Source organism: Ctenopharyngodon idella, chromosome 24 (genome assembly GCF_019924925.1).
Source record: "Ctenopharyngodon idella isolate HZGC_01 chromosome 24, HZGC01, whole genome shotgun sequence".
Classification (NCBI taxonomy): Eukaryota; Metazoa; Chordata; class Actinopteri; order Cypriniformes; family Xenocyprididae; genus Ctenopharyngodon; species Ctenopharyngodon idella.
The window spans coordinates 27,073,864-27,086,867 of record NC_067243.1 but is presented as its reverse complement, the minus strand read 5'-3'; the positions used below and the strand labels follow the sequence as shown (position 1 = coordinate 27,086,867).

The following is a 13,004-nucleotide window of genomic DNA, read 5'->3' as shown; positions in this document are numbered from 1 at the left end:
TGTTCTGATTCTTTATTGTTCAGCCACACTTTACAATAAAGCTCCATTATTTAACTTTAGTTAATTCATTAGTTAACATAAACTGACAATAAAAATACTTCTAAAGAATTTATTAGTCTTAATTTTAACATTTAATAACACTTCATTAAAATCAAAAGTTGTAACTGTTATTTACTGGACCTGAGCTAACATGAACTAACAGTTTTTTTTAACTAACTTTAACAAAGAATAATAACTTCTGTAACAAATGTAGCTATTGCTCATTGTTAGTTAATGCATTAACTAACGTTAACTAATGAGACCTTATTGTAAAGTGTTTTTCGGTGTGTATTTTGATCTTAACACCTTTAACCTTATTATTTATTATTCTCAGGTTAGGTAAAGTAAGTCGAGTCTGGCCTAAATTATAAGCATTTAAAACTACTTACAATTTGGTCAGAAGACTCCTCTGTGGTACGTTCTTGTTCAAAGTCTTATAACACTATAAATCAAGCCAAGGTAGCAGCTTTTGTAATCAATTAAATTTTCTTTTAATTGGTTACTTTTTATAATAAACAAAAATGTAAAGGCAAATAAAACTTCATCATTAAGGTATAAAATACAGTAATCACTCTTTTGAGTCAAAGGTGTAGTCAGCTCTGGGCTTCCCATCTTCAGCTTGGGGTTTCTTGTCCTCAGCTCTGGGCTTCTAGGCGTCGGGGGTACTGACGTATCGGTATCCGAAGAGGCAATCAACTCATCAGTCTTTTATACTCCTGCTGTTTATAGCAGACGTTGGGTTATCTTCTTGATTGACATGCGTTGTAACTTTCCCAAAGTTTCCAGATCCTTCTCAAGGCCTCGCAGGTGCGAGCTGTCTGGCTTTTGTGTCCTTGAACTCCAGTAAACTCATCCAAGATGGCTGATGTCCTTATAAGGTTCTAGGAGTAGAACCACAGTTCTGTGTCCTTGAGCACACACACATAGAACTACACACACATATCCAACAATAACTGTACATCTCTGGCCATAAAGTATAATACATTTCTTAGAAACAAACAAAAATAAATAATAATAATATTGTAAGCAATGCCTAATTTTTAATACATTGGCCAAATGTGTAGCAACAGACTTCCAAAATCTAAACAAGGAGGCAGGGTAATTGCATTTTCTTGATATAATACAACAAGTGTTAACTATTGTTCTTCGTAATTCTTTTAGACTTAAAAAAAAAAAAAAAAAAAAAAAAAAAAAAATGTATAAAGCAAACGTTTCAAACAGATTAGTGCATTGCTTTATTGTATTTATGTTCAGAGTTTTTGTTACAAGAAAAAAGTATTAAACCTGTTATAGTATGACAACACTTTTTTTTTTTTTTTTTTTTTTTTTTGCAGCTTTAATTTCGTGATAATACCGTATACCATGATAAAAGCTTCAGCAATTAATAGCAACATGAAAATTTGATAGTCACATGCCTAGTCCTCACAAACAGAGGTGTTTCTGTCCTGTCCTCTGTGAACTCTGACGTCTGCTCTGTGTTTCACTTTCAGAGGGTCCAGCTCTGTCTGGACTGCGATAAGATCTCCGTTCTGCTCGGATCTCTGGACTTCCACCCGCCCAAACCACAGAAAACCCTCATCATTACCAACTCTGCCGAGGAGACAGAGCATGTGTATAAGGTAAAGAATTCCACTAATCACAGTGAAGGATGTGTAACAATAATAGGGCTTAAAGTTTTCCAACACCGTGACGGATCTCTGGTGTGTGGTGTTTGGCTGCAGAAAAAAAAAGATAGTCCTACATTTAAACACAAAATAAAATAAATAAAATGTTGATATCATGTTTAAGTTCATGAGTTCGCCTACCAATGAAAGGAACACAGTTCTCGCTCTCAACCAAACTAACATTACTAGCCAATCAGAAGTAGAATGGGGTGGGTCTTGGAAAATGCGTGGTTGAGAGATCCAGCTGCAACAGAGTCCTAATAACTCGGGAGGAGATTAGGGTGAAAAGCACAATAAGCCTCACAAGAATCGAAATTGGGCTACTTTTCCCTATTTGGAGTGGGACCATAGACGTCTCTCAAGCTGTGTCTCTTTCTTGGCACTCTGTGGTGTGAAAGATCGTTGTAGCGCTTCAGTTCACGCAGAGTGCACATGAACCGATCATCTCTTCGCTTTACTAGTTACAACACAAAATAAACATGAATGAACATTGAAAGAATACAGTATCGAAATCATATCATGTCACATGTAATTGATTAATCTGCGTTTCAACCGCAGAATCGCGTCAATAAAACAGCTTGTAAAAATGTCACATTTACCATCACATTTACCTCCGAAAAGCCATTCAGTGTCCAAAAACTCATTAGTCAGCTACAAAAATTAACTTGGAGAGGAGCATTTTGCACTATAGGCTATTGCATATTCATATATTCATTGTATTTGTACTTAACATGTGCTTCGATATTGAATGTATAAATCTGTTTTATGACAGCCACCATTTAAATGTTTAGACCTATGAAACAAAAAACGATGAATTTTATTTTTTTTATTTTTTTTTTACTTGAAGCAAATGGTGTTTTTTCCATTTATTTTCTTGTCAGAGTGCACCAGAATGCTTTGTTTTTCATGTTAAAATCACAATTTTCTCCTGAGGGAGGATGCTCCCAGACCCCCCCCCACAACAATTTAGCTCGTAAACATGTCGTCTTTTTCACCTATTTTGAGTTTGCAGGTATGGTGTTTGTGACTTTAAAAAAAAAAAACGTGCACGTTCATTGCAGAACACAATTTATCATTCACGATCTCTCAACCGCTTGTAAATTTGTGTAAAAAATTAGCTAGTACAGTGTCAAGGACAAAGCTAACCAGCAAAACTTGATATAAAAAGCATCCTAAATTTTACACGTTTGCACCATATTGTAGTGAGTAACCCTTCTTGGTATTGCTGTTTCAAATAGCCCACCATAATCTGGAGTCTGTCAAGGGTTAATAGCAATGGCAGATACGTTACTAGTTAGTGTCAAGGAAAATCACTTTCAAATAATGTTTTTTTTTTTTTTTTTTGCTAAATAACCCTGCGTACGTGTCCCCACCCACACCAACCAAAGAAGTTCAGGCTCAGGATTTTTTTTTTTGGGGCTTTAACCCATGCAGTCAACCAATCAGTTCACAGATATTTAATCATCCCTTTGTGGTGACAAAAATATACATTTAGCTTTTATCCTCAACATGACAGAATGATTTCTTGAGAGGTTGTCCATCTTCTGGCAGTTTAAATGTTTGCTAGTTGACATGGCAATATATTGAATCACTAATGTAATGCTGATTGGCTCCTGCATCTGATGTATTTTCCCATCATGCACCATCTGTCGTTCAGGCTGTGGTCAACACTGCTGTATTCACTCTGAAAGCTCATGAAGATGTGACGGACCAGTTTGACTTTGTCATTGATCAGTGGAGGAAAGACATCGGCCATGGAACGCAAGTCATTCTGGGTAAGTATCTGTCATTTGACATTTAGCTGTCAAACTAAATGTCTTAAGATGCCACTGGTTTTCATCCATTTCTCAATCTTGCATTCTCTGTAGCCAAGAAGGTTTTCATGATGTAAATAAAGCATTCCCTCTGGCATCCTTTACCTGCTATAAATAGTCTATATATATATATATATATATATATATATATTAGACTATTTATAAGTCCTATCCTTTGTTTATTGTTTGGTAAACATAAGCCATGAATCTCAGAAAAAAAATAGATTAAAATAATTTATTTAAAAATATAAAAAATTGTTAGGAAAATACATTAGGTTGCTACAAAAACCTGCCTGCAGTGTTCTGGGAAGGTTCGCTTATGGTTACAAAAAATAGAACCTATAGAAAATGTTAGAATGGGATTTGGTTCCAAACAGGACCATGTGCTGATAGTAGGAAACATTCAGTGTTTGCTTCTTGTCTGACTTTGCTTCATTCCTCCTCCAGTTACCACCAACGACTGCCTCAAGGCTCTTGGTATCCGGGATGCCACATGCGTCGTCCATTATGGGTTTCCCAGCTCCCCTAAGCTGTTCGGCAGCCGCCTCTTCTGCATGTCGGAGAATTTCAGAAGCCTTCCAGATGTGGTGCTTGCTTTGGTTTTATCATTCCTGTATTTAATTGAGTGATAGGATGAAGTAACCGTGGCTGTGATGTCACGTGCAGGATCCCGGCGAGAGCTGGTCTCCTGCAGCTCAGTCCGTGCTGCTGCTGTCGGAGCAGAACGCCCGTCACGTGTGCGGTGTGCTGCGCTACCTGAGGAGAGCCGGGGCTCTCCTGCCCCCCGAGCTGCTGCAGTTCGCTCTGGGCGTCCAGCAGGCCAAAGAGGAGCAGAAGACGGACAGACCCCTCTGCGGCTCGCTTAAGAGCTTTGGCTTCTGCAGGTCTCTGCATCAAACACCATGTTTACATCATCTGTGAGTGTGAACGTCTGCTGCTGATTTACAAATGTATTCTTCCTCTTTGCAGAGACAGCACAGTTTGTCCAGATAGACACATGATCAACAAATCCCTGGATCATCCAAAGCACCCGGACACTGGCACTGTGATGGTCAGTTCAAAACAGAAAATCACAAATATATCTGGTTTTGGGCCATACGGTTTGAAACAATACACAGATGAAATCCTGTCATTTTGAGTTTTATGTGGAATGTCATGGAATTTGGCAAATTTTGGCTTAGGCCACGTTTACACTAGTGTGTTTTCGTTTTAAAACGCATTTGCTTTGCTACGGTTACGCCTGTCGTTTACATTATACCAGAGTTTTCGAACCTCAAAGACGGAGACTTTCAAAAACACTGCTGACCCTGTTTTAGTTTGAAAACGCCGGCGTTGTTTCAGTATAAACGGACCAAAATGGAGTCTTTTGAAAACAATGGCGTAGCTGCCTATGTTCGCTCTGCATATCCTTGATGACCATGTAAACAATAACATGGAGACTGAACTGCAGTCTTTGCTGGCTTTGTTGTCATTTTTAGCAGCCATTGTGCAGTTAAGCTCTGCATATTTTTAATACTGCAGCTGCCTACACGCGCAAGAGGCAACTGTTTACACTTGTACATACATGCTGTGTGTGAACGGTCATGTGACATGGGTTTTCAGTCGTGTAATGTAGACAGAGAACGTTTCTGAAACACTGTGGAAACACCAGTGTAGACAAGGATAGTTTTCATTTTAAAACACTGTTTTAAAACAAAAACGCACTAGTGTAAACAGGGCCTTAATGTATCAGAAGTAGGGCTGTAGAGCTCATCAGATTCAAACTGCGATGTGTGTTATTGTCTGATTTATTAAACCACAAAGAAGCATCCAATACAAACAAACTCAAACGTCTTCATTATAAACTGGCAAAACAAAAGTTCAATTTAACTTGAAGGTAGACGTGCCGATATTCGGCAGTGCGATATATCACGATATTGTTATTGTGGGCACTTCAAAATACTGTAAATAATAATTTATTACCAATTATTAAATATTTTATAATGCATTTAAGAAGACTTTCCCCATCAACCATATAAAATGCACAACACCGCTGTATTCTGCGTCAAAGGGACACGCGCTCAGATATAAACAAGCCCAAAGTGCACGAGAAGCACATGGCGGAACGAGTGAAGGAGACGCGCTGAATGAAAGTTCACGTTCACTCTCTGACAGCAGAGGGCGCTGATGGAAAAGCAGAAGTGCAGCGGTTACCCCGGAAACCCCGCAAACAAAGCAACTGTGCTGGTGAAGTTTTTAAAATGTAATTTTTTTTTTTTTTTTTTTTTTTTTTTTGTAATCTCAATGTTGTTCATCACAGCACCAAATACTTAATACTTAAAGAATTAATAGGCTATTTTTCAAACTTAAACATTTTTATATTTTAATCTGGACTACAACATGCCCTAATGATTAGAAATGTTCTGATTATTTGTTATTGTTCAGTAAAACTTTGAGACATACGGCTTCATTAGTTCACATGTTAATTCATTATTACCAAACTGACAATGAAAAATACTTATAAAGCATTAATTATTCTTATTTAATGGACCTGAGATAAAACTACCTGGACCTGAGATAAAACTAACAATGATTATTACAAAAAGTTTTTAAATCTGTTATACTATGACAACACTTTTTTTGCAACTTATTTCAATATCGTGATAATACCATATACCGTGATAGCAATTCAGCAGTTCAGCAATTAATCGCAACATGAAAATTTGATACTGTCACATGCCTACTTGAAGGAATTGACTAATAAATTAGTTGTATATTAAAGTATCCTTCTCAAAGTCATAATCACAATAATAAATACAATTTATTAAAGCATTTATTTCAAAGGAATTTGTTTTCATGTTCTTGTTTTAATTTAATTTATGCCGTAAACTTCTCTTGTACAGCACTAATTGACAAATTAGTGAATTGGAATTGCTATATTTTCACTTAATTACATGTTAAGATTAAATTGTTTTATTAGGTTTTATGAAATAATTTGACTACCACAGGTTTTGAAACATTTGTATTAAATTGTAAAAAAGAAAAGCGTAATCTAGAAAAGTTAAACACAAAAGATTGAATAGAATTAAAAAAAAAAAAAAAAACTATTTCATAGGGCTCAGTTATTGTTAACCCTTTGACGCATACAATCACACCGGTGTGATCAGTCTTGGCTGGCCCCAGGAGCGTACGATCACACCAGTGTGATTAGAACGTTCAGCGCCTCACGTGATCAGCTGCCAAATTCAAATGTGCGTGTGCGCTTTGGCTGGCGCTAAACCAGAGATGCGCAGCGCTTTTCATATATCACATATATGCAGTGTTTTCAACCAAATAATGTTTATTTTAGGTTTCAGACACTCATGTGTATTTTATTTAAATACACATGAGTACTAACAGAACAATATATTTAGAGTTTGTATAATACACGATGTCTATAGAAGCAGAAATAACAACCCTTTCCATTATAATTAGATGACACGTTTTATTCATATCAGATACAGATTGTGAGAGTAACTTTAAAGTTTACTCCATTCTTCCCTAGTTCACCGACTCACTTACTTTCATGTATTTCGGGAGAAGTGGATGAATTCACATGTTGTAAATCCAACAGATCCGATTCTCTGTGCGGCGCAAACTAACATGGCGGCGCCCATCGCGCATGCAGCTCAACTAACGCGATCGTTATAAAGGTGTTTAAACAGCAAAACACATCCACTTGCACATATTTGACAATCGGAATATTAGATATTTCATGCTATAGCTAACAAATTTGAATATCTGTGAATATTTTGAATAAAGGAAAAATTAAATAAAAGCAGGTCATCAGTCATACAGCGCTGTGGTGTGTTATGTGACATGCAATGACGCGTCACCATGGAAACAAAGCGATACGTTCTAAATAACGGTCGCCTTAAACTCACGCTGGGGGTCAGCCAGAATATTTTAAACTTACGTGCGAAAGGGTTAAAATTAATACATTTAATAGTTTTATTAATTCAGTTGATTATACATGCTTTTTGATGAATAATTTTTAATAAAAAACATTTAAAGGCACAATATGTAAGACTTTTGAATTAAAATATATAAAAACCACTAGAACAATGTTATATATTTTGTTGACTTGTGTACTTACATTATCCCAAATGTTTCTAAGAATGCTTAAATCCAGAGAAATCATCTATTTTAACCAGGACATGGATCATGTCATTCTGTTGCCTATCAGTGACGTCATATCTGCGTTACCCTCAATTTCTGGTTTCACTTTTGTAGAAACCATGGAAACACCAAAGACACTTTAGTATATTATGTGTTGTTTTTTTTGACAGGTAACCAACTGTTTGAATACATTAATCTACAAAAAAACTAATTGTTATATAGCTAGACTTATTGTTTGAATCTCTTGTTTTCTTGATTTACCACGAGTATATCATGTTTGTACATGCCTCAGTAACAATGCTGTTTTGTCAAGCGGCTAACATAACCACAGTAACAGTAATACAGCATTTTCTCCATCATATATTTTAAAATGAATTGCATGCCATTTAGCAACAAGTCATCCAGCTTTTATTAATACGAAATGCTAATATCGATCTAGCTTACTGCAGTGTGCAACAAGTGTCTCATGGCAGCCAACGAGTCAATGCAGAGTAACGTTATAACAACTTTCAACACAGTCAAACAAATTTTAGTATAATTATAAAACAGCACTGCATTACCCACAATTTTAATTGGTCAGATAAAGTGACCTGTATGAGGTAGTAATTCAGCGCTCGCAGCTGTTTCATCAGAATTAAATAAAATAATGTGAATTTAAGCGTACTTTTAATCATAAAACACTAGCAAAAGCGGCAGCATACAAGCATAATAAAAACAGCAAGGTAAAATGTCCCAAGCTATCGGTCTGCCCTGCTTCATACCACAGTAACATTAATAAAACTTTAATACATTATCTCATTAATGAACATGATTTCTGCCCGAGTCCGTTGCATTCCTTTCCATCAGCTGTCGAGGTGAAGATGACAACTCCCATGATTCCACGCTCATTCATGCATCATCAAGCTACATCTTTGTTTTGAATACGTGACCTCTAGTGGTGAAAATTACATATTGTGCCTTTTAAAACAAAAAAATAAAATAAAATGGAAAACATCATTTAAAAACAAAAACAAAAAAAAAAAAAATCTAAAAACTGTCAAAATTCAAGTCTTTTACCAGCACTGGAATTATTTGCACTGTTTATTTCTCCGCTTGTCCATGTTTCAGATGGGTGGTTTATCCTGCTTTGGCTTTGTTTGGAAATATGTCTGTTGGCAAAACAATTTATTTTATTAATTTATTTTTACGCTAAAAGTCATGCTTTTATTCTGAGGATCAGCGCAGCTGCAGTGTGTTTGCGTTTACATCTCCAAATGTGCTTTAAGTGAGCAATTATAATGCATCTTGGGTGTGTTTACAGCTGCCTTTAAATGAGTTTAAGTGCCTCAGATCACTGAAAACACATTAGCATCAGATAGAAGAGCACTTGCAAGCGTTTCCACAGTCTTCAATTTTCAGTCTTCAATTTTCAGCTCATGTCATGTTTTTCAGTAGGAGTAATTATTAATTCTGGACTTTTTTTTTGATCAATTTCAATGTGTTACAGTTTCACTTCTGCCAGTGGTTGAAAGCAAAATGTTTCTTCCAAATCTCAAAAGGTTTTGCCGCTGCTCATAAAGACTGCGAACGTGTACTCTGGCCGTATCGTGAGCCAGAAAGACGACAGTTATGAGGCTCTCGCTGCTCAAATGAATGCACACTACGCTGGCGAGAGACGCTGTGCTGTGGAAGTGCTGAAGGGAGAACTGTACGCCATTCAGGAGGAGAGCGTCTATAACCGGTACTGACACCGACGCCCTCTGCTGGGACACTTGACACGCACTCACCATTCTGGAAACATTTACTCCATACTTCATCATATACTAATACTGTCATTCAGCAAGGATGCATTAGATTGGTCAAAAGTGAAAGTAAAGACGTTTATAATGTTACAAAAGATTCTAAGAATCCTGAAAAATATAATGCGTTTTTTTATATATATATTTATATTATATATTTATATCACGGTTTCCACAAAAATATGAATCAGCAAAAACTTTAACATCGAGGATTAAACAAACTGTTTTTAATAACTGAGCAACTATAATAGTTGATCATCTTAACTTCTGAACGGTGGTGTATGTAAATGAATAAATTCCATGAATGTTTATGGGAAATGATTGTTTGTTTGTACATCCGGTCACAGTGTACGTGTGATGGAGGTGCCAGATAAAGGAGAGCAGCTGTTCAGCAGCGTCACCGCCTGCTTCATCGATGAGGGCCGCACACAGGAAGTGAAGTCACACCAGCTGCTCCAGCTTCCTGCTCAGTTCCAGGATCTGCCAGACCAGGCTGTAGAGATCATCCTGTGCAGGGCTCAGCCTGTCGATGGGGAGGTGGACTGGAACCCCAAGGTCTCGACAGTCCCACTGACACAATCTCTTCAGGTTGTACATGAACGGCTGTTTAAAACAGAACAATGTCTGTGTTCAGGTGAACAGAGCCGTGAGTCAGAAGATCAGAGGGAATCTGCATCAGGCCAGGGTCGTGATGAGTGTGGGAAACACTGTCTGGGTTGATCCGATGGTAGGTGTTCATCATGTTTGCTGGTCCGCCCCGGTCTGAAGAGCTTTCTAGCGCTTGTTCTCTTCACACAGGTGCGTATGACACGAGTGCCGGGTCTGAAGACCTACATCAACGAGTATAACGTCCACACTGAGATCCTGGCCTCTGGGTTTGGCGTCAATAATCCTCAGCACGTGGACCTGCTGAAGAGGGTTTTCCAAGGAGACCAGGATTGCAACATGCTGTATCAGCACTTGACAGACGACAGGTGTACAGAATTTCCCTATGTTTTAAACACTAAATTCAACCCATGAAAACGGTACTTTAAATCTTTTCAGTAGGCCCCTCCCCCTAGTGGGTGTGTCATGTTTCTCATTTGACAATTTACTGCACTATTTTATAATCAAATCTTGTTCTAATCTTGACAAAACACAGGTGTGAGACTCAAGATTCTGTTTTGTGATTAGAAATGATATTGAGACATATATATATATATATATATATATAGAAATATATTGATTTGTGACAGGAGAACGTGTCAAATGTAGTGTGGGTTTCACCCGGTGGCTATTTTTGGTACAGCGCCTAAACAAAATTTCACAGAAACCTCAATTTTTGTGATAACTTTAAATTTGGAACACAACATTGTTAGACATGCCACTTTTTAGTTCAAAACCTTTCTTTAGTAGTAAACTACCACTGTAACACTTTGACGCTTCAAAAACTCCATAAAGAGATCAGAAAACTAATCCATATGAGTTAGGCTTTACTCTCATGTAAACATTGATCAGCGAACATAAGATTCCGGAAGCTCAAACGTGCTGCGTAACACATGAGAATGAACCTCATTGGTTACGCAGCACGAAGAGGTTTGTTCTTGTGCATTATTCAGGTACGGTTGAGCTTCTGCTTAGGTTAACTGATTGATGTTTACATGCAAGTAAAAGCCTAAATTAAATCTGTTCATCATAACAAGCGATTGATTCTCTTCAGAAAATCTGGACTAAACCGCTCGATTTATATGGATTAGTTTAACAGCCTCTTTATGAAGTTTTTGAAGCATCAAAGTGGTAGTTGCAAAGGCAGTTAATGGAAAGAAATTTGACCGCATTCTGTCATCAAAAATGTCTTAATTTGTGTTCTGAAGATGAACAAAGGTTGTACAGGTTTGGAACGACATGATGGTGAGTAATTAATGACAATTTCATTTTGGGGTGAACTAACCCTTTAAGGCTTTTTTTTACATTGATATAACACACTTTATTTTATCTGTCAATCACAATTACTACTATTATGTTTAAATTTATACATCTATACTTTCAGTTTCTTATACACACACACATATTGTCGTCATATTTAATAAAAAAAAAAAAGTACCCACTTTAAACTGCTGTTGTTTTGCTCTGGCAGGTGTGAGAGCCATTCGTTGTCCTCAGAGAAGAGTCTTGCGGTCACAGATGACCTGATGACCAGCAGGATGAAGGATGTAGTCAGCGCTCATAATGCCATGCGCTTCATCCAGAGCCCTCAGATCAGCAGTGCTGTCCTGAGCAACGGAGATCAGGAGCCTTCAGAAGACAGCAGCAGCGTCATCAGGCTAGTCTCTATTAGCCCAAGATTGAGATTGACTTCTTCTGTTAGCTTCTTTTCTTAAAGTTTATATACAGTGTATGTGTGTTTATAATATAATATAATATAGTATAATTTTTATTAAAAAAAAAAGTGTATATATATCAGGAATGTGTCTTTCTGATGCTGATTCATTAAAAACTGGTCACAAAAATTGAATTGTTCCAGTATTTTTTTTTTTATGGATTTTTATGGAACCAGTTCTGAATATGAACTGACTCCCAATTTTTATTTTGTAATGACTCGCTTTCTCCTTATTTTTTGTTGTTTTTCTTTCAGACCTAATCTGAACGGATTCTCAACTCTGAACGGGACCAGCTCTGAAACAGGCATGGTTATTTTCAGTCGGCTGTAAGCAGTGGTTTAAAGTGAACTAGTCCGTTCATTAGCACTTGTAGTAACACTTGGTTTTTGTCCACATTGATTATGCAGAAAAAGATGAAGCCCTGAGCATCAACAAATTACAGACTGTTAATAAACCGCGGAGTTTCCATAATCCAGCCATTTTCTCATTCCAGCCTTCCAGGTAAGTCACATGTCCTGAAATGTGTGTGAACATTCAGCCACAGCATCTGTTTATTTCTCATATCAGTGTTTCCTGCAGTTTTCACCCGCAGATCAAGTGGTTTCAGAGGGGCGAGTTTGTGACCGTCTGCGTGAAGCTCATCAATCCAGTGATGCAGAAGTGTGAATTCAACTCTGACACCGTCATTTACAGGTCACATGATTATACTGTCTGTTCAGTCATTTTACTGTTAGAAGAAGCGTATGGATGGTTGACATTTCGTTTTACTGTTCGTAATGAAGAAATGTTTTTCTGACATTGATGTTTGGTGTTTTATGGGGATTTTTTTTTTTTTTTTTTTTTTTGATGCATTTTGATGCATTTTGATCTCAGTGGGTACGTGAATGACCGCCATTACTACGCAAAGCTTGAGCTGTTCGGTGACATCATCGCAGAGAGGTGCTCATGGGAAATCAGGTGCAATGAGCCCGTGATGAAGCTGATGAAAAAGGAAAAGCAGGACTGGAGGACACTCCTCAAACACAAGGCATCTATATCTCATTCAGAGCGTTTTCAGTACATTAATCATGCTGTATTATGTGGACTCAAACTGATGCCGATGACTTACGATGAATGATTTTTAAACCTTCTCCACAGAGTGCCTTTGTCAGCTATGAGTTTGACTACATTGATGAGGCTCGTGTTTCTCCAGTAAACGGTGAGGAATAAATA

General features: G+C 37.3%; 1 protein-coding gene across 2 annotated transcripts in view; it reads left to right on the top strand.

Annotated features, from left to right (window-relative positions):
• tdrd12 (tudor domain containing 12) overlaps positions 1-13,004 on the top strand; it is a 48,702-nt gene that overhangs the window by 30,875 nt on the left and 4,823 nt on the right. The window contains exons 23-37 of one of the 2 annotated variants that reach the window (XM_051883530.1): positions 1,530-1,658; positions 3,361-3,478; positions 3,965-4,104; positions 4,184-4,401; positions 4,487-4,568; positions 9,193-9,374; positions 9,780-9,987; positions 10,067-10,159; positions 10,231-10,406; positions 11,549-11,734; positions 12,047-12,096; positions 12,200-12,293; positions 12,360-12,485; positions 12,666-12,819; positions 12,930-12,990. In XM_051883530.1, coding sequence (XP_051739490.1) covers positions 1,530-1,658; positions 3,361-3,478; positions 3,965-4,104; positions 4,184-4,401; positions 4,487-4,568; positions 9,193-9,374; positions 9,780-9,987; positions 10,067-10,159; positions 10,231-10,406; positions 11,549-11,734; positions 12,047-12,096; positions 12,200-12,293; positions 12,360-12,485; positions 12,666-12,819; positions 12,930-12,990 — 2,017 coding nt within the window. The remainder of the gene's footprint in view (positions 1-1,529; positions 1,659-3,360; positions 3,479-3,964; positions 4,105-4,183; positions 4,402-4,486; positions 4,569-9,192; positions 9,375-9,779; positions 9,988-10,066; positions 10,160-10,230; positions 10,407-11,548; positions 11,735-12,046; positions 12,097-12,199; positions 12,294-12,359; positions 12,486-12,665; positions 12,820-12,929; positions 12,991-13,004) is intronic. The other variant, XM_051883531.1, reaches the window with a different exon arrangement.